Source organism: Nanorana parkeri, unplaced genomic scaffold, assembly GCF_000935625.1.
Source record: "Nanorana parkeri isolate BGI_ZX_2015 unplaced genomic scaffold, ASM93562v1 scaffold12, whole genome shotgun sequence".
Lineage (NCBI taxonomy): Eukaryota > Metazoa > Chordata > Amphibia > Anura > Dicroglossidae > Nanorana > Nanorana parkeri.
The window spans coordinates 645,516-667,325 of NW_017306280.1; the positions used below are offsets into that span (position 1 = coordinate 645,516).

At 46.4% G+C, this 21,810-nt stretch overlaps 1 protein-coding gene across 1 annotated transcript; it reads right to left on the minus strand.

Moving 5' to 3' along the window:
* Window positions 1–533: 533 nt before the first annotated feature.
* Window positions 534–21,586, minus strand: SGPP1 (sphingosine-1-phosphate phosphatase 1). The gene is made up of 5 exons (XM_018556293.1): window positions 21,579–21,586; window positions 20,887–20,891; window positions 19,492–19,926; window positions 2,173–2,262; window positions 534–1,111 (listed from the first exon to the last, which is right to left on the minus strand). Exons 3-5 carry the CDS (start codon window positions 19,663–19,665, stop codon window positions 563–565), a joined length of 813 nt encoding a protein of 270 aa, XP_018411795.1. The 5' UTR covers window positions 19,666–19,926; window positions 20,887–20,891; window positions 21,579–21,586; the 3' UTR covers window positions 534–562.
* Window positions 21,587–21,810: the final 224 nt, after the last annotated feature.

Below are 21,810 nucleotides of genomic sequence, written 5' to 3' on the forward strand. Positions count from 1 at the left end.
AATATTAGCATATTCCCTAGTACAATAAAACATGGAAAAATGAATATTATCTCTCTCAAGATTAAAAAGAGAGACATTTTCAAATGATAACACAACAATTAAACAACTGCCACTGCTGTCGGCGTGCAAAAATAGTATTCTAGATCACACTACGTTCTGGATGCTTATCTTTACATCACAGTATACATGGCGCTTGTGATTTTAGCAAAAGAAAGGCACAATTATCAAGCAGTTTAATACAGTACCTGAATAGGGAAAAAAAAAAATGGTCTTAAAAGTTAAAAACTTTTTAAAAAAAATACAAGTATACATGAAGCTTCTCCTTAGCTGCAACTAGAATGAAAATGAATGGACCATTTGCCAGCTCTGCTTGGCCCAATTATATCGATACCTGCCCAGTGATGGATCGGAGACATGGGTTAGGATTATTACAAGCTTTTGTGTTTTCACCCCAATAAAGAAAGAAGTCATTAGGGGAGAAACGGGTCGTCTCAGAGCAACTTAATCCTTTCTTTAAAGGGTTTCATTTATGCCATTTGTGCTAGAAGGAAATCTGCCATTGTTAAAGCCCCAAACACGTAAACATGTAAGGGACAAAGAACATGACTGCAAATCCAACCGTCCCATAAGTAAGGTATCTGTACGGGAGCTCCACCTCCATTCGTTGCCTCGCCTTTCGGATATCATCACAAGGAATACCAAAGACTTTGCAAGCCAATGGGATGGTGACCATCTTCATGACCGACCGGATCGGTAACAGGACGATTAATCCAACAAAGACCCGTAACAAGGCCTTGCCAAGCAGGCTCACAGTGATAGGTGGAATAGTAAAAGGCAACGCAGTAGGCAAAGGTTCTGCCATGAGGCCCAGCATGTAACGGACGTAAGATCCGCAAGCGACACCAGCTCCGCTGCCGAGAACCTGCGCCGTGTCTCCTCGGGAGGTGCTCCACGTGTCAAGTGTAAAGGAGAAAATGCCCAGAGCCAGGTGCAGGCTGATGATGATGAAGGGGGAATATTTATAAGTAAGGTTGAAATTATCAATAAGGTCCAGAGCAGGTAGGAAGACTATTAAAATGATAATTGCATAAAGGACACCAGCGACGACATCCTGCGAAAACATAAAAAAGTATAACTTTGGCATTAAACATTGCTGAACAGTAAATCAAAACTTTAGGCAGATAAAAATAGACACCGAATTATTAAGGTATGTGCTAATAACACAATCACTAACAGGTCTATTCACAGAAGGGTAAAGAGTTTGGAGAAGGCAGGAGAAGTGAACAATCTAGGACAACATAGCAGAACTATGCAAGCAGTGAAACAAGCACTGCTATTGGGCCTTGATGCCTGGACCTGAGCACTACCAAGCAACCAATCAGATCACAGCTGTGAGATCAATGTGGTCAGATTGCTAATACAAGGATATGGGTTACTGCACTAATTTGCATTAGATTTGACTGCAGGCCCATAGTACCTAGAAGTCCGAAAAATAAATAAAAGTGAATGGATGCTGTGAGCATAGCATAAGAAATCATAACCCCCCTCCCTTTTCCCATTACTATGGGTCCTGTATTAGGATGACTATACAAAGCCTGATCATTTCTTGGGATGACAGTGAGAGGATGTCATCCCAAGAGAGAAAAAGCCGCGCCCTAAAAGATCCATGCTGCGTGCACGGCCATATCGGGCAGCTCCCAGGAAGGACAGGTGCTGCGTGTGATTAGTACACAGCTCCTGTCCTTCTCTATGGGAGTACGCGACCGTACGCCACCCTACGCTCACCCCAAGTGCAGGTCCGTACGGGTGTCCCGGCTCGGACGCAGACAGGATCCATCCCATCAGTGTACGGACACAGACACCCGCACCTGTAAGGACGTGCAGGGCGGGAAAGCGTAGGGCGGCGTACTCCCACAGAGGACAGGGGCTGCGTACTAAATCACACACAGCACCTGTCCTTCCCGGGAGCCGCCCAATACGGCCGTGCACGCAGCACGGAGCTGTACGTGCCGGCTTTTTCTCGTGTGAATGAGGCCTTAGTATATTGGATGGTGGTAATGTGGTAAGGTTGGCAGGGTAGTGAAGACATTCAAGCAGGTGCCGAGCTTGCCCACACCTGCATTACAACAATATGATTGGTAGTGAAGTGAAAGTCAAAGGATTTGGGCTTACCAAAATGGAATGCATTCCCATATAAACACGACTAAGGCACACCAAGGAACACCAGCTGGCAGCGAGCAGCAGCCCATAAACGAATGGATACTGGAGAGGAGAAAAATAACATGTCAATATAAAGGGAACATTTCAACACAGAAAAGCTTTGTAGATAAAGCTAAACCTACAATTCCACGTCTACACAAGCATTACATCGGGAGACTAGCAGTGATGAGAAAAAAAACACCTACACAGGCAACAAAGGTCAGGTTTCCTGAGTAAGTTCATCTGAAGAACAGGGGCCATATATTAATGTCTGGACACAACTCTTACCCAAGACTGACACATTTCTGTAACAGGTCAGCTGGGGGAAACAAAATGTAGAAATACTGGTGCAAGTTGTGTGAGAACATTTATAAATAGACCCCCGTAGTGTTTTCTGAACATTTTATTTATTTATGATGCAAGAAGGTTTTGTAAAACGCAGGCAGGGGCAATAACAAAAAGGTATAAAAACTTATAAATATTCCTAAAAACTATTTACTTTTCTTTCAAGAGGAAATAACACAATATACAATGTCACAACAGCAGCACACTATCCAATGTCACATGCCAAAAATACAAATTTCCTCTATTCCTTTTAGGCTCTATTCACATATAGTTTGCTGCACAGATTCCGCTCGCTTGCGGTAATATATATATACATTTGATTTAATTTTTTTTTATACACACACCCGAGATAATCTTGGCTGTGTGCACATATCAGCCCCTGCCGCTCCTCAAACAGATTTACACGACTGAGCCAGAATCTTAGTACACAAGAAAATGGCAACAATGAATGACGCCTAACAAAGATGGTGCTGGTCTTCTGAAATCATCAGCGGCTCCTCTCTTATACAACATCCTGCTGTTGAATTTGGAGTTGTAGAATCTGTTCAGAAAACAGCGATGATTGAAAACCATTTGAGCTGCCGGGACCGTTGTACTCTACAATTATTTGGAGAACTGCCAAATACGAGAGATTACATTGCATCTGCCAAGAACAGTGCCATGTTGCCATGCCACCTAGTTGGTCATTCTACAGCAAGATGATGACCCAAAACATGAATGGTGCCGTAGCCACGCCCTCTGGCCGCAATGCGATCCGCCGCACAGACATTAAACTGCGTAAATTTCAATTAAAAAAATGGGAAAAATGGAGGTGTTCTAAAACCTTTAACCCTTAGTGAATACCAAGTCTGTACTAGCTGGCAAAGCTCATTGTAGAAGTTTTCCCCGATGCCTGCGTGGGTTTCCTCCGACACTCTAAAAGCTGCTGGAAGGATAATTGGCTCTTGTCTAAACTGGCCATGGCATGTGTATGCATGCAAGTGAGATAGGGATCTTAGATTGCAAGCTTCTTGAGGGCAGGGCGTGACATGTACACTATGTAAAGTACTGCATAGATTGTTGGCACCATATAAATACCGGTAATAAATAGTCATGATTTAAGGATGAGCTCCCAGCAAACAGTCACAGCTGAGATACACACTCAGTAGCTATTAGGAGATATGGCCACCTAAACCTCAGATTTACACAGTCCTGCCAGACAGCAGAGCCAACACAGTGACCAGACCTCTTTGTACAGCAGTTAAACTTTACACTTCAGTCACTTTCTTGCCCCCAGACCGTGAACTGGACAGAGAAGAACAACAGCAGACTCATGTGTTCCTTTCTCTGCTCCTTCCTGCCGTTAGCAGGATCCTTATTAGCACATCTGATAGCCCCCTGCCTCTACCCCTCTCTCTCCCAGTCTCAAGCTGTCCGTACACATTTACTTTTTTTCTCATTCAACCTGGTGGCTGAGCGAGAGAAAACCACTTGATTCCTCCAACCACACTAAGGCCTGGTTCAGACCTGGGCGTTGTGTAGCACGTTTGAACGCTCTGCAAAACGCTTAAACACCGAAATCCCATTATTTCCTATGGGTATGGTTCACACCTGGGCATATTACAGGCCGTATGAACGCGCTACAATACGCCCTATGCCCAAAGAATTACAGGAGCTTCTTTGGGGCGTTTTTGTTACGTGTTTCCATTGGGATACAGCCAAGTAGCCCTCGGAAACGCGCGTTTGTCAGGCGGTTTTTTTACCGCGAATCGCGATAAAAACGTGCGTCTCGAAACGCGCAACAAACGTGCATATTCGATACGTCTAGGTGTGAACCCAGCCTAAGGGTTAGTTCACACCAAGTGCAGAGCAGATACAGAACGCATCAAAAAAGCATCTTATGCTATTTTGGGCTCTAGTTCACACCACAGTGTTCAGTTCAGACAGTGCATGTGGAAAAACTTCAGCATGCACAATTTTTCTGCTCTTGAACGCACCAAAATGCATGCAAATGCATCAAAAACACATGAAAACACCCTGGAACGCACTGAAAGCCCATTATAGGCACACACAAAAACAGACTGGAACGCGTCAAAACACACTGCACTGCTCATGCAGAAACTCATGCTGATCTGGTCCGGCTTTGGGGTGAACAAGCCCTAAAAAAATGCGAAGAGAGGAATCTCCTTCTGCTGGATATCGTACTCAAAGAACGTGTGAAGATTGACAGCGCCACAAATAATTGGTCGCGTCTATTAGTCTTAACAAAAGGTTAATAAATAATATTGGCTAACTAATGACAACTCAACATCTGAACAATGCATCATCATCATTGCTTGCTGGAAGCAATGCATGATGGGATATGGAGACTTGAGAAATGGAGATTGCGTCACATCCAGCAGCAGGGAAAGAGACGCAAAGCACACTGGGAACCCAGGAAGTTGGTGAAAGTGATGGGCAAATGGAAGGCAGCACTCACTACATAAAAGGGACTTTTTCAGGTAACCTTTCATTGCATTACCAAAATCAACTCTTTTATGTGTTCCTATGACAATGCTGATGACATAACAGGATAGAATATGACGGGTCTTTAGAATCGCAGGCTAACTGAAATGTCAGGTTTTCTTTATGTTTCCCAAACACTATAATTGAGGCAACAACTCACATTTACACAACAAAGAGACAGCTTTGTTCTGTCACGCACGTCCTCTGCAAGTATGCCAAAACCAATCATCCATTATTGGCACTGATTAGCCAGGTTACAGCATTACTCACAAACCAGGAGTCAGTTCCAGGAAACCTGGAGAAATGGGCCAGAAATATGAATCACAATACTATACCTAAAAAACGTTTATAGTTTCCAGAGATTAAAAGAACAGAAGATACTGAAAATGCCGCATACAGAGAAGCAAAATCTCTGAAACATGGAACTGACCTATCCAGGAAACAAGTAGCGGCTGCCATGTTCCTGCATCCTTCTGCAGTAGAAGTAGTAAAGCTCTTCTCTTGCATGGAACGTTGACCTCAATCGGGAAGGATCTTTATTATTAATTATTATGGATGCAAGTACTTGGAATAAAGTATCGGTACTCGTACGCGGCCTTAAAAAAGTGGTATCGGTGCATCCCTATTAATTATACAGGATTTCTATAGCGCCAACAGTTTGCACAGCGCTGTACAATATAAGGAAGACATTACAGTTACAATACAAGTCAAGACAAAATGGTAAGTGGGGACCTGCCCATGAGAGCTGACAATCTAAAAGGGAGGGGCAAGTGAAACATGAGGTGGTAGCAGTGTGGGGATGAATTGTATGAGAAAGTGATAGTTCAGTGGATAGGTTGAGGCGGAATAGGCTTCCCTGAAGAGATGAGCCTTGGGATTCAGGGAAGCAGGGATTGGCAGAGGGGGGCTGCAGACACTGAGCGGTTGTATTAGTAGCTCTGCCACTTGGTTAGGTGGATCCATAACAACTAAAACCATTATAGATCTAAAATACTTGCTTATATTTTTCAAGCAACATGATCAATATATGGGGGGAATTTATCATAGCAATTGCGTGTGTATTAAATTGCACTGAATATATTTGATGCGCTTTGCACCAGATTTATAATGCTAGTGTAATGTTGTTCATAAATTAGGTTTAATAGACTCCAGGAAAGAAGACTCAACTCCAGGCACAAAGCCTAACTATCGCTTCTTGAAGAAGTGGTCATGGGGACTTCTTAAGTTGCGATTGTTTTCTTAGGTGATGTTGTGCGGCTGTCTGAAACTGGAGCAAGTGTAGATGAAAACACGTGCAAAAAAACATGCAATTGAAAAAGTAGTACAAGCTCAGATCATAACAGGGGAACATGTTAAAAAGACAGATTTGCACATTAAAAAAAAAAAAAAGGATCTAAGAGGCTAAAGCTGTTGCAATTGCTTTGATAAATTCCCCCCCAATTTGTCTCCCCACCCCCATTTCTCCCTGAATTATCTACAACTACTTCATTACACTGGATGGATATCACACAGTGTACTCCAATCAACTATTATCTCAGCGAGCTGCGGAAACTCTTGGTTCCCCATAAATAAGTAATGTGAAACATGCAACTACAGCAATTTCCTCCCAGCCAGTGTCAAGGCGAGGAACCACATTGTGCAGCAGATGGGAGAGGTGCACAGCTCAGTCACAGAAAAGGAAAACCACACACATATGTTGAAGAATAAGGAACCGGAGAAAAAGGGCTTATAACGCCTTCAGGTCTCATGAGTAAAGACCACTTTGGTCCTCTAAGGATCGTGTACAAAAAAAGTCATAGCCCTCCAGCTCCTGTCATCCTAAAACGTGTTGAAAGCACAGACCTCAGACTCCGGCATTGTTTGAGTCTACAGCTGAGCTTTGAAATGGTATGTATGCTCCAGATCCAGCCATGGAGGATGAAGGTCATCTTCAGTGTATGGGCTGAGTTTGAGACGGCACTTATCTGTGGCTTGCCTGGTGCATGTATAAACATGTGAAAGTATGATTTAGAACATACTGCACCTGGAAAGAGTAGTCCAAATCTAAGGTTTGGCATCTCTCAATGGGCTCTTGGGAGACTTGGTGGTTGGAGGCCAAATGGATACCCCCCCTTTTCATAGACATTCTAACCTCTCTCCCTCAAGCATTCATCTTCCAACCAAAGGCTAAAGATGGAGACCACCAATGGCCTTCATTCTTACTGCTCCCTTCTCTACTCTTTTTCCTAAAACCATCCCTTTTAATCTCATCTAATCTGCAATCTATGTATGAACGTTCCAAAGCTTGATACCCCATGCTGAGGATATATTATTAAACGTTTTCTCTGAGAGCCACCAGCTGATTTGGCCCATGACTCGCAATCCAAGCCATCAGCTCCAGTCCCTACTGACAATTAGGGACCAGAGTGGGTTCCGATAAGGCCATCCGTATTTCGGCTATGACATAGTGATCACAGGCAGGCTGAAAGCTTCACTGAGAAAATATTGCTTCAGCCTAAAGACGGCACTGCAATTTGAAGGGGACAATCTTCAACCGTTTGTCAGATACAATTACAGTATTAAAAGAAATTACAATACATTGTAAAAAATGACACATTAGATATTATCTATTAGTATCTATTAGATATTTGGGGTTTTTTTTCGATATTGCAGTGCTCCACTTCAGAAGATGCGGAGAAGCAAGAGACCAGTGCCAATGGACCCAACATTCCTACGCAGCATATTTAGTGTGTTAATGAGTATACAGAAGTTAGAAAGTGCCTTTGATATTTCTCACCCTAGTCAGGACACGTTCACACAGCTATCATTAAAGAGACGCTGTCACCAGCTTAACCAATTGCAGGTAAGAAGTACTGTACATGCTTACTCGCAGCTTTTTCCTTTTCAGAAATGGGCCTTTGAACTTGCTAGAAAATGACTACTCCAGAAAAAGTCAATTCCCCCCACAAAGCCCCCTCGCTCCTTGCATATCATAGTCCACTCTCTCTCTCTGGGAGTGTCTAGTTACTCTTTGTGTTGGCCCAGCTCCTCCGCCCTCCTTTTACTTCCCTGCATACGCTTTGATGTAACGGCTGGAGTAGTGAGTAGTATGGAGGAGTGAAGGGGAATATTGTAAAGCAGTGGTTCTCAACCAGTGTAACCTCAGGACCCACATTTGTACGTGGTCATGAAGTCGCGCCACCCTGGATTGCACGGCATTGCGCTACCGTGCGTTCTGGTGCGGGCGATGGAACTGTGGGCGGGAGGTGCATTTGGGGTACCATTCAAATGAATGGCAACGCAACACATCTCCGGCACCAGAATGCACGGTAGGTGCGACTGCATGGTATAAAGTGTGCTAATCGCATGGGACTGTGTGATTAACGTACTGTATTAGTGTGAACGGGCCCTCAACACTGACACACACAACCACAGACACACTCACACAATCTAACACACTCCAAAAAATACTTTTTTTTTAAGATCCACCCAGTCTCTCTACCTTACAAGAGCTGGAGTGGATCCTCAGATCGCACTGTGGGCGAGGGGCCTGCCTGCGGAGCCTGGCTGCGGTGCCATTGATTTCAATGCACCGCCACGCCCCCTCCCGCCCCTGAATGCAGGTGTTTTTTCGTTGCTAGATCTTAATGAGCTCGTCATTTGAAAAGTAGATCTCCAGACGAAAAATAGTGGGCGCCTCTGGCCTAGACTATACTCTACAGTGGTAATCTTTGTAGAATAGGTCTCATGAGCATCCACCCTACACCACCCACAGGCCTGCTGCATTTGTCCACTATTACAGCAACTGACTACAAGCTACGGGGTGTCAATATTCACTGGCACAGGATACCCTTCGATAGACCACCCCTATAAGTAGAAGTCAGTCAGCAAACTGTTAATGAGTGCCAACACAAATCAACTGTCTTGTCTAATGGTAGGTGTGACTACATAAAATCGCACCCAGAACACTAAACAGACGATGAAAAGACTTGCGTTATGGTTTCTGAGGGTGTGACTAGCACAGCTCAAGCAGACCACACTAATGCAGCTTAACACGTTCACTGAACCCTACAGGCAAAGCATCAGATGTACATGAGCATTTAACAGTCCATTGCAGCACAAAATACTTTTTTTTTTTAATGTGCTGCCCTACTTTTGGCTGCCAGGAGAAGCACCTGTATACACTGCAGCCTGACTGCTCAAAGTATTCCATGAACCCTATCCTAAAGCTGGCCATACACCTTACAACTCTTGTCTTGCGATGGTTGTAAGGTAATGTTTAAAAAAAACGTACGATCTGCCCATATTTGACAGGCAGATGGTACTTGCGATCATCGCAAGCCCGCAACGCTGAGGGGCGGGCTTCCGATGACTGCAATGCTGAACGGGCAAGGTGCGCTTGCGCACACCGGCCTGTGCGGCATTTGTCTTAAGGGCATGCCACAAACCCGCCGACAATCGTACGATTCTCGGTGGGTTTTCAAGTGTGCTCATAAGACAAAAGACGTGCGGCCATACAGTAGAAACGATCGCACGCCTTCCATACGATCGCGGGATTTCAGGCGATTATCGTACGATAATCGGCAGGTGTATGGTCACCTTTACAAAACAGCTTTACATGCAGGTAGAAACTAACAGGTCTTGGGTGTCCCCTATGTTTACATCAATCCAAAACATGTACACAAGGCTTTAAAAAGGAGCTTTCCATATCTGCTACTGGGCTTCCTCTAGTCCAGGGGTGGGCAATTCTGGCCATCCACGTCCCATGAAGCATTGCAAGACTGACAGTTACAATAATGACTCCCCGAGACATGCTGGGATTTGTGGTTAAAGCGCAACTAGAGGCCCAGAGTTGCCCACCCTTGCTGTAGTCTGACATTTTGACTAGAGATTGCAAGACAATCATAAAGCCCATCTCTGCATAAAACCCCCTGCAGTGCCGTAGGGGAACATGGAGCCAGCTTCCTGGGCAATCAGGAAGCTAGGCGGCAAGTAATGACCCGCTTCCCGGGCAATCAGGAAGACGGGCGCTGACTAATGACCCGCCTCCCTAATTGGCTGGGAAGTCAGCTCCATGCTGATTGGCTGGGAAGCCGGTTTCCTGGCCAAGCAGTATCGAGCAGGCCATATATAGAGCTGGTTTCCCAGGAAATCAGGAAGCCGGGAGGCATGTCATTACCCGCTGCCCGATTGCCCGAGAAGCTGGCTCGATACCAGTGGAAGCACCGGTATCGGTACTCAGTATCGGCGAATACCGACAGCAAAATATCGGTACTCGTACTTGATAATGAAAAACCGGTATCGGTGCATCCCTAATTAGAATAGTGTGTGTAAATAAGATTATATGAAATTACTAAACATCACAATAAATGACTAATGTCTAATCAAGTCAAAAGCTTTCATCTCTATATAATCAAGTCATGTTATCTGCATCAGTGTTGAGACAAATTCAAGGACCACTGGCTCCTCTGCACGCTGAGGAGGACTGCCAACCAGCTGAATACAGATCAAAATGAATCTAAATTATAAACTTTGTGTAAATTATTTGTATCCTCAGTTGTTTGAATTTATCTTTTGATATTCCAGCTTTATGCTGATGCAAACTTAGAAAGCAAACTGCATCCCACAAGGTAAGCACATAATACCTAATCATTCAGCTTTATCATTCAGCTTTACAGTTTGATGAGCTAAATTAAATTTTTCTCTCCACACACAAGCTTCATCATGGGACTGTCCAAACACTGATGCATTGATGCAAAACGTTTTCAGCAAATAAGCCTGTATATAATTAAAAAGCATCCGTCAACGTACCGTCCCGGGTTCTCTTTACTAAAACAAGAACAATGGCTTTCCTTTATGAAGACTAACAGAGGGGGAAAAGGGTGCTGCTGGGACCCCGTCATATTCGAGCTGTCGCTACCTAACAAACAGGGTAAGGAATGTAAACAGGAGTGTTGTTACTTTCGGGGCCAGTGCACACCTAGGCGATTTATCACGCGATATTGCGCAAAACACAGATTTGCATTGAAGTCAATGAAGGCTGTTCACACCTTTGCGGTTTGTCGCGCATAAAAGGTGCAGGAGCTATTTTCGGGCGGTTGTCACGCGGTTTGGGTCCTATAGACATCTCTATGCATTGAAAACCGCACGGTTTTTAATGAACAGTCGCACACGCAAACAGCTCAGCATCTGAATCGCCTAGGTGTGAACCTAGCCTGAATCATTTTAAAAGTAAGCAATAACAACTCTTAGGGCTTGTTCACACCAAATGCAGACCAGATCTGCATGAGTTTCTGCACACGCAGTGCAGTGTGTTGTGCCGTGTTTCTGGTTTAAAAAAAAATATATATATATATAATTGCGTTTGCATGCGTTTTTGATGTGTTTGCATGCGTTCCAGATCAGGTAAAATAGGGCTTGCTGCAGTTTGTTTTTTTACATGCTCTGGAACTGAACGCTGCGGTGTGTACTAGAGCCCAAAATACCATTGGAATACATTGGACGCAGTTTTGATCCGGTCTGTAACTGCTCTGCTCCTGGAACGCACTTGGTGTGAACAAGCCCTTAGGCCCCTTTCACACTGGCTGATCAGGAGGACAGCCATGCACGGATAACCGAACCCCATGTTGGTCTTTGGAGAATCGGATGTAACTGTACATGTGTCTGTTTACATCAGATTATCCCTGATCTGGCAAGACCAGGTCCCTCGAAATGTAACACTGTTACGTTTGTTTTTCCGGACCTGGCCGGAGTCAGGGGTAACCAGGTATAAACTGACGCCCGTCCATTTAGACTCAGCTGTCCACAGACTACCATTGGCCATCCAATTCTGTCTGCCTCAAGAACAGACAGGCGGACCCAAGTCCAACCGAACCTCCCATGTGAAAGGGGCCTTACTTATAGACATGCTTCAAATAAACACCCAGATTCCTAGGATGCAGTAACAGGTGCACCAAGTTGTATTTTCCTCCTAGCTTTAAAGGAGAACTATGAGATGAGTGATTTCCACTCACCTCATAGTTCTAGCCGACCTGTGACAATGAGACTCACAGGTCACAGGTCGGCTCAGTAGATCGGGAGGTGAGCGAACACATACCGGGTTCGCTCACCTCTCGATCCTGTCACGGCTCTCTGCCATGACAGGGGGAGGGGCTGGATTCCCCTCTCCGATCTGCCAGCGCTGACTGGCGGAACGGACGGGGGAGGGGGCGGGTACAGCTGGCTCTGCCTCTAGATAGGCAGAGCCAGCTGTCACTCACGCAGCTGGGCGGATCGAGTCATCTACGTTGGGATCCGCTCCGGCGTCTCAGTATACCGCGAGCTGTAGCTCGCGGTATACTGAGCTTAGGGTAACGGGAGGACGCCAGTTTGTGTCCTCCCATTACCCTAAGGAGAACTATGGGGAAAAACACTGACCCCATAGTTCTCCTTTAAGCTGGCCATATACTAATGGCTCATTTATAAACCATTCACACAGCTTTTCACTGTGCAAACGAGTTGCAGAGATGTACACCCACTACATGGAGCTGAAGTGGATAGGAAATTCCTATGCTTCTCGGCTCCATCTAGTGGCTCCATCCATACATCGCAGCAAATCCCATTCGCCCAGTGAAGAGCTGTGTGAACGGTTTACAAACCAGCCCCTTATAGATTATTTTCCTTCAGCCTGCAGGCTGGACAAAAAAATTAAAACTAAGATCCAAAAATATCTTGCTGCAGCTATTGTGCAAAGCATGCACCCTTGGCTGTAAAAAAAACAAAAAACAAAAAAACAAAAAAAACAAAAAAAAAACAGTGACTGCAGCCGATTGGCTAATCAACTTCGGTCAAGCCGGCAAGGCAAATGCTGTGAATCGGCCAAACTTGTAACAGTCTATAGCCAGCCATTAATCAGTAAAAATTACTGAGTAGCACCAAGTACCCAAACAGCTGACTGGGGGAGCTCTAAATAGTCACTAACACAAGCTAGGACCCAAGCTGAGGTATAAGGGCCCATTCATACATCGTCTGGTGTGTGGTGCCCTTCACAGTGCCCAATCGCTAATCCCAGCGAATCACACTGTGCACTTTTTTTGTTAGAACTTTATTTAAATGTCACAAGTTCACTTTCATGCACTTCTATGGTTGTACCGCTGCGTTGAAGAAAAAAAACATGTTCCTACCATAAGGCGATTGTGTGAATGGGCAACATCCATGACAATGCAAACTGCGTTGGGGCTGCACTTGAAACAACGGGCAGCTCAGCTCCAACGCAGATGGTGTGAATCGGCCCTAAATAAACCCTTTTAAACCCAAAATCAGACAAATCGGGTTCTCATTAGTGGCTACAGAGAAAAAAGAAACTACCAACACCCCCCCCTCCAAGCATTTCTCCAGCACAAAAATAACAAAAGCGCTCTGTTTCTCTGTTTGACATTATGCAGTAAAGGTCAGAATGAAGCCGACTCCAATGACAATACACAATCAGAACCCCGTGCACCCTCATCATACACAGAAGGGAAGACCAGCGAGATGATGAACATTACACCTCCACGTCCTGGCTCATGCAGAAATCCTTCTATAAACAGATGGAATCACGTGACAGCCGTGACTAAAGGTCACTGGGTGAGACATCAGATCTCCCTTCAACTGCTGACTGTCAAAAAGTCATATCCGCTGAAGAGGAAATCCAATGCTTGCAACATCATGTGCTAAGCTTACATACGGCTACGTTATCAAACATTGCAACACAACATCAATAACGAGGTCTCTCAAAAAGGGACATTTTCTTCTTTTTTGTAGACATCTTCAAATAAATGATAAAGCAACTTAGCGCTCGCCCCACTTTTGTTGTTTAGTCACCCCAAGAAAAAGCCCAATCAATTTAAAATGAGTGCCATGGAATTTGTTCAGAGCTGTGCATGGTGCAAAACAAACCTTCTGTATTTTCATTTTCTGAATGCATGGCATAAGCTGGCCATACGCCGCACGAATATCTGCTGACTTGGAGTGAAAATAAAGCATCATGTGGTCATGCCAGCACTCCTCTAAGGTCTCAGGGCCCTGTCACACCACCAAGAGTGCGTTTCAGTGCGTTCGGCATCTGGAACGCAACCCAGCTGGCTCGCTTTGTTTTAGGGCGGGAGGGGGCGTGGCGGTGCATTGAACTCAATGGCACAGCAGCCACGCCCCCCCTCCCATGGTCTGATCGCCGGCACCTGAACGTGTGGGTTCCGGTCCAGTGCAATCTGCAAAAAAGTGTTTGCAGCATTTTTTGCAGATCGCACTGGACTGGAATGCAGGCACTAATGTGCCACGTGTTCGAGTGCCGGCGCTCGCACTGTGGGTGTGGTTCAATGCACCGCCACGCCCCCTCCCACCCTCATTTCACACAACGCAAAAGCAAAATTGTATGTATATATATATATATATATGCACAAACTGTACACTCCGGGAGTGCATCATTTTTAACATAAACTTTAATGTACTGTACGTGCGTATAAGCGCACACATGCGCATAACAGACGCAAAAATTCCAAGCCTGGACGCATCTCTGTTCCATTCTTTCGGGCGCATCTTTACACAGCTCAAATAGGCAGCTATGTGCATGGAGCTATTTATTTGCATATGGGGAAAAAAACGCTGTGCGCACACCTATGTGCAGCGTATTATACGGCAGTGCGAATGAGGTCTAATCAACAAAAGTCGATTTTTCAATGAACCTTTGTCGAAGGAGCCTGAATGGAGCCGGGGGAAACGAGACCACCATTTGATTAGATCTGGATGCCCACAGACTTAAGGTGCCCCCGCGATCGTACGAGAATCGTGCAGTGTATGGAAGGCGTGCAACCGTTTCTACTGTACGGTCGCACGTCTTCCATCGAACCAGCATGTTTGAAAACCCGCCGGGAATCGTACGATTCTCGGCGAGTTGATGGCCTGCTGGTTCGACGACTGCCGAACGGGCCGGTGTGCGCACGCGCACACTGCCCGTTTGCAGTCAGCGTAAGCCCGCCCCTCATTAGTCATCGCAAGCCCGCCCCTCAGGGGGCGTGGCTTGCGATGATCGAGAGTGCGATCTGCCCGTCCAAGATGGGCAGATCGTACGTTTTTTTAATCCCTTTGCAACCATCAGCAAGACTAAGGTCTTGCGATGGTTGTACAGTGTATGCCCACCTTAACACTGGGCTTCCGATCAGGTCCACCTGAACAACTGACAGGCGGACCTGATCAGAAATTCTGTGTGAAAGGGCTCCAAGTATATTCTCTATATTCAAGTATGACGCCTTAGAAAAAAATGATAATTATGTAACAGTGTGACAAAATGTATAACTACAAGTGAGTTCTGAAAGTTTTAAAAACAGGTCGGATGAAGCCTGGGGATAAAGATTTAGATAATCCTTTGAAAATAATAATAAAAAGGAGTTTGCAAAATAATGAGCTTCCTGAGGGTAAACAAACCTGGCAGAAAAAGTTCAGAGCTACTTCACACCGTCCTCATTGCGTTCCGGCCCGATTGTGGCACATCAGGGCCGGAAGGGTCCGCCTTCCGGTCTGTTGCAGTCAGAAAAAATTGTGTGTGCACTACTTTTTCTGACTTCAGGAGGACCGGAATGCAAGCACTTATTCCCATTGCGACCTGAGGGCGTGGCTGTGGTGTCATTGAGTTCAATGCACCACCACGCCCCGTCCCAAAACAAAGTGAGCTGGTCGGAATGCGATCCAGTGTGCCCCGGCCACAATCCGGCCGGAACGCACTGAGGATGGTGTGAACTAGCCCTGAAAGCCTAACCTAAGAGTGGACAAATTCATATACATTCAGGAGCCAGTCTATCCAATCCAAGAGCCAGCAGGATTTGTTTTGTTTTTTATTAGCCAGTTTCATTGACAACTAGAGAAACCCTCAAAAGTTAAAAGGAGAACTATGGGGTAAGTGTTTTTCCCCATAGTTCTCCTCAGGGTCACGGGAGGACATAAACTAGCGTCCCCCCGTGACCCAAAGCTCAGTATACAGCGAGCTACAGCGCTATACTAAGACACCGCAGCCGGGACGGATCCCGACATTACTGTAGAGATCCACCCAGCTGTTTGAGTGAGAGCTGGCTCTGCCTATCTAGAGGCAGAGCCAGCTGTACCCGCCCCCTCCCCCGTTCGTTCCTCCACTCAGCGCTGGAGGATCGGAGCAGGGAGGGAATCCCTGCAGGCAGCCGTGAGCGACAGTCACGGCTCTCTGCAGGGACAGGAACGAGAAGTGAGTCACCCGATTTCCCGAGTGATTTTCACACACCTCATAGTTCTCCTTTAAGCGCCAGCTACAAATTCTAAAAGCATTGGTGACCTGGCTGCTGGGATTGGTCCAGCCCTGACCTAGACAAAAATATTTCTGACTGACAATCAAATGGACAAGAGAGGACATCTCTAAGGAACACAAACAGCCATATAAAACCCAGCAGAGGTTCTAACCCAGGGGTGGGAAAACTCCAGCCCTCCAACTGTGGTGGAACTACAAATCCCATGAGGCATTGCAAGATTCTCACAGGCATGTCTCCCACAGACAGATGCATCACTACAAATAGTGTCGCCGCAGCTGAAGGGCCGGAGTTTGACCACCCCTGGTCTAACCCCTAGTCTTTCTCCCAGGCTATTTCCTGCCTTTAGGATCCGTTCACACGGTAGCGTGTTTTTGCATGTATTCAAAACGCGCTAAACATAAAAACGAATACAGTTCAATATACCTTTTTCACACGTGCGAATATGGACACCGGCACTCCAATAGCAAATGCAAAAACGCATCGCACACTTAGTTAAGCTTTTTTGCATGTACGTCAATAAATAGACTTAATCCATTTGCTATTGGAGTGCCGGTGTCCATATTCTTACGCATCATAGAGATGGTGGCCATCCATCGACTACCGGTGCACCCACCTTATCTTGATGGAACAGCAGTCAGGAGTGCGATGGGTACATGGATTGAGGTAAAGAAAAGTCACGAGCACTCCAGCGTAAATACAAGCCAATATTTATTGACTACTAAGTGTCACATCATCACCAGCTACATGGATTGTTCACATGTGTGACATCCTTGCTGTACAAAACACGCACGTTGCGCAAAAAATGTCCAGGCACAATATCTTGGGCGGATTCCATGTGCTCCGGCTATAGTAGTTGCCACAAACGTGCAGAACCCACGCATGTCCGGACGAACGGGAGGAAAAACACGTTGAATTTACAACCGCTACATGTGAATAGGGCCTTACAGGTACACTCTGGAAACTTTGTAGTGCTGGACCAGACCAGATTGTTTCTGGACCCAAAATGCATCCTAATGTATCCCTATGCTATTTCTGGCCTCTGTTCACACCAGCGCAGTCCGTTCCAGACCAGACGAATACCGCATGTCTCATTGTGTCTGGTCTGGAATGCACTGGTACTGCAGCAGGTTCACACCATTTTCTGCACGTCTGCGCGGCTGCAGTGCAATGCGTTTTGCCACGTTTTTACCTCCCCCCCCCCGCTTAAAATGGGCCTTTAAAAAGGTGCCATCCAGTGCGTTTGCATTCGTTTTTGATGCGATCAGGTGCAGCTAAAATTAGACGAGCTGTATTTTTTTTTTCTGATTGCATCGGAACGGACTGCACTGGTGTAAATAGAGCACCAGAAATCCCATGGGAAAGCATAGTGATGCATTTGAATGCAGCTGCCAAACTGAACGGACTGCATCTGGTGGGAACAAACTTTCCCATCACACCACTCAATACTCATTTTCCATTCTTCTGAGCATTCCTCAAGAACAATTAACTGTCCCTCATTACACATGCAGTAAAGAACGGAAGAACAACATTCAAGGAAGTAGAAAACTGAAAATCACATGTATACAATATTTCTTGTTTATATTAAACACACTGCTCAGTACAAATATTTGTGAACCTCAAGAGGCTTCCTGAGTCATATCTGCACATTATATTTAATAGCATTTAGTCTTCACTCTCCCATTTAAAAATTCCGCCTATTGATCTGATTTTTAACAACTACAGGGAAAACTGCCGCACACAGCGAAAACGTAATCCCAATAAACCCGGTACGTGTCACTATGAACTTCAAACCAAAGTGGCTGCAGAATGTGTTTGTTGGAGGAGCAATAAATTGTTCAAGGAAAACGAATTAGGTGAAAGATTCTATGTATGCCCAGGAAATGTATATATGATGCAAATGGGGTAATCACCATCGTCCAGCATTAGAAACAAATTTAGGTAAAATGGACAACAAACATGTTAAGCTGTAAGATGCAAATATGCTTAGGATAATGTAAAGCAAAAAAATAAACAATGCGACCTGCACTACGAGCTGATCAGGATGAAGACGTGGCTCCTTCTTACTCACCATGTGCCCAAGACTGGTACTATGACTCTATAACCATACACATAGGTGACCCCAGTGTGGAGGGGCTCTAGAAGCTCCGATCAGGAGAGATGTGGCTCCTTCTTACTCACCATGTGCCCAAGACTGGTACTATGACTCTATAACCATACACATAGATGACCCCAGTGTGGAGGGGCTCTAGAAGCTCAGAGGGTTTGGAATGGAGATGTGGCCCCTTCCTACCCACTACGTAACCAGGTATGGTAGTCTGAACATATAACATCATACATACCTAACCCCTGAGTGGAGGAATTCTAGAAGCTCACGAAGCCCAAATCAAAATGGAGAGGTGACCCCCTTCTTACCCACTTTCTACCCAGAGGTACTCTGAACATACTCATGGCCAAAAATATGTAGAAGCCACACTGCCGCGTCAAGGCACCTCTGCAAAGTGTGGTCCTAACTCTATGTATCAGAGTCTCCAAGTGTGAGCATATTAATGAAGTTGATAAATTACATGCAGGTGTACCTGGAGGTGGCCTACTCCTCCTAATAAGGTGCAGGGACGCACTGGAGGCCCAGCAACCAAAAATGCACGCTGGGACTCCAGTGCGTCCCCCTAACCCAAAATAGGTGCCTTGGCGCGGCGGTCTGGCTTCTACATATTTTTGGCCAAAAGTTTGTGCAACTAAAACCTCTGATTTTAACGCATACTGTTGACAGGGCTACTTGTTTGGTTGCAGGCTGGCTGGTTGAGGCTGGGGAATTTTTGTGTTTTGTATTGTACTCTGAACATAAGACATCGTACATAGGTGACCCCCCTGAGCGTTGGATCTCTGGAAGCTCAGGTGACCCCCCCTGAGCGTTGGATCTCTAGAAGCTCAGGTGACCCCCCCTGAGCGTTGGATCTCTAGAAGATCAGGTGACCCCCCTGAGCGTTGGATCTCTAGAAGCTCAGGTGACCCCCCCTGAGTGTGGGATCTCTAGAAGCTCAGGTGACCCCCGAGTGTGGGAACTGTATAAGCTCTCATCAGGATGGAGATGTGGCCCCTTCATGCCCAGCATGTAACCAGGGATAATAGTCTGAACATTTTACTTCATACATATGTGAGCCCTGAGAGGAGGATCTCTAGAAGCTCTTCTTACCTGCCATCTGCCCAGGTTGAGCAGTAGTAGTGAGAGGGGGATGGCGGTGCCGGACATGGCATGGGTGGAGGGCATGCCGTACTCGGAGTTATAGAAGACCTCCAGCTTGATGACAGGCGGGGAGGGGGGCCGGGGCCAGCGGATGACATCCTTGGTGCACTGGCCCAGATACATAACCCACACCCAGATAACGATCACCCTCCGGCCCACGTACGGGTCCACATTCCAGATCCAGAATGGGAAGAAGGAGATGTAGAAGAGCTCGTTGCCCAGCTCGGTACCGATGGTGAACAGGTAATAGAGCAGCCGGTTCCGGATGACGAATTGCTGGCCCTCCTCCCCGGTCAGAGAATTCCTCCGCTGCGTCGGCTGCTTCTCACCCCGCCGCCGGGGGGCAGTCCCGTTCCCCACCCCATTGGGGTGACAGTCCGTCTTACTCAGGTTGTGAGTTCAGCCGCAGCCAGCAATGTCATGGAGACGGATGGAGGACAGTATAAAAAGTGTCAGCACTTCAACGTTTGTCCCAAAAACTGATTTCCACAATAAAATGTCCCCGTTTTATGGCTCTTGCAGTGCTTTTCACACTTTCATGAATAAATGCCATGTCCTCCTGGTAATTTTGTAGCGGCGATATCGCCAGGCGACATTAATGGCAATTTGTCGCTAGCGATATAATCGCTGTAATCTCTGGCGACACTACTACATCATAAGGAGGAAGTCACAAATGCGATTTTGGCGACAAATTTCCAGCGTCAGGATTGCTAAAAGACTACATGCTATAGTCTCTATAGAATCGTTCCCTCGCTAGCTGAACCGTCAAGGCGTCACGTTCGCAGTTATTGAGCGAGCTTCGGCAGCGTTCAGGGCCACCGAGGGCGATATTCCACAGAGATAAGTGGAAGGCTGTCCCCTGTGAGTCAATGTGTCATAGTGGCAGAGACGGTCATGCGATTAGTGTTGCCACCTGTCCGGGATTCACCCAGACAGTCCGGGTTTTGAGTCTTGTATGTACTGTGTCCGGGTTTTTAGGCCAGCTGAAACCCGGACACAAGATGTCACAATATGAGGCAGACGGGCCTAGTATTCCAACTTGAGTGCATGGAGGAGGCGCAGGAAACAGAGGGACACCAGAACTCAGGAAGCAAGGAGGTGTCTGAAACACAGGGTGCAGATAAGTCTTAAAGGGCACGGGGTTCTGCTTCAGGAAGATATGTTGCTTGCTCTCTCTCCAGCCTGTCTCTCCTTGCTCTCTCTCCAGACTGTCTCTCTTCGCTCTCCTGGCTGTCCCTCTCCTTGCTCTCTCTCCTGGCTGTCCCTCTCCTTGCTCTCTCTCCTGGCTGTCTCTCCTTTCTCTTTTTCCTGGCTGTCTCTCATCTCTCTCTTTCCTGGCTGTCTCTTCTCTCTCTCTCCTGGTTGTCTCTCCTCTCTCTCTTTCATGGCTGTCTCTCCTCTCTCTCCTGGCTGCCTCTCTCTCTTTCCTGACTGTCTCTCTCTTCACTCTTTCCTGGCTGTCTCTCTCCTCTCTATCTTTCCTGACTGTCTCTCACTCTCTCCTGGCTGTCTCTCTCTTCACTCTTTCCTGGCTGTCTCTCTCTTTACTCTTTCCTGTCTGTCTCTCCTCGCTCTCCTGGCTGTCTCTCCTCACTCTCCAGGCTGTCTCTCTTCACACGCTCTCCAGGCTGTCTCTCCTGGCTCTCTCTCCTCATTCTCTCCTGGCTCTTTCCTCTCTGCTGGCTGTCTCCCCTCACTCTCTCGCCTGGCTGTGACTCCTCACTCTCTCCTCGCTGTCTCTCCTCTCTTTCTCTCTCTCCTCACTCTCTCCTGGCTGTCTCTCCTCACTCTCTCCTCACTGTCTCTCCTCTCTTTCTCTCTTTGCTTTCTCTCCTCACTCTCTCCTGGCTGTCTCTCCTCACTCTCCTCTCTCTCTCCTGGCTGTGTCTCCTCACTCTCCCACCTCACTCTCTCTCCTGACTGTGCCTCTCCTCACTCTCTCCTGACTGTGTCTCTCCTCACTCTCTTCTGGCTGTCTCTCCTCACTCTCTCTCCTGGCTGTCTCTCCTCACTCTCTTCTGGCTGCCTCTCCTCACTCTCTTCTGGCTGCCTCTCCTCACTATCTCCTGGCTGCCTCTCCTCACTCTCTCCTGGCTGCCTCTCCTCACTCTCTCCTGACTGTGTCTCTCCTCACTGTCTCCTGTATATTGACCAAAATACATTGCCACTAGAGTGTTTATCCTGAAGAAGAGGTGGTAACCCTAAATTTGACATTAGGCCCTTTTCACAAGGACGTTCCATCATTCCATGTTTGACCTGATCGGAAAT

Coding starts and splice junctions, on each gene's coding strand:
- SGPP1 (XM_018556293.1), bottom strand. CDS start 19,665: ATGTATCTGGGCCAGTGCACCAAGGATGTCATCCGCTGGCCCCGGCCC. Junction 2,263..19,491: donor TCAACCTGGGCAGATGGCAG/GTAAGAAGAGCT, acceptor TCTCCTCTCCAG/TATCCATTCGTTTATGGGCT. Junction 1,112..2,172: donor TGGGAATGCATTCCATTTTG/GTAAGCCCAAAT, acceptor ATGTTTTCGCAG/GATGTCGTCGCTGGTGTCCT.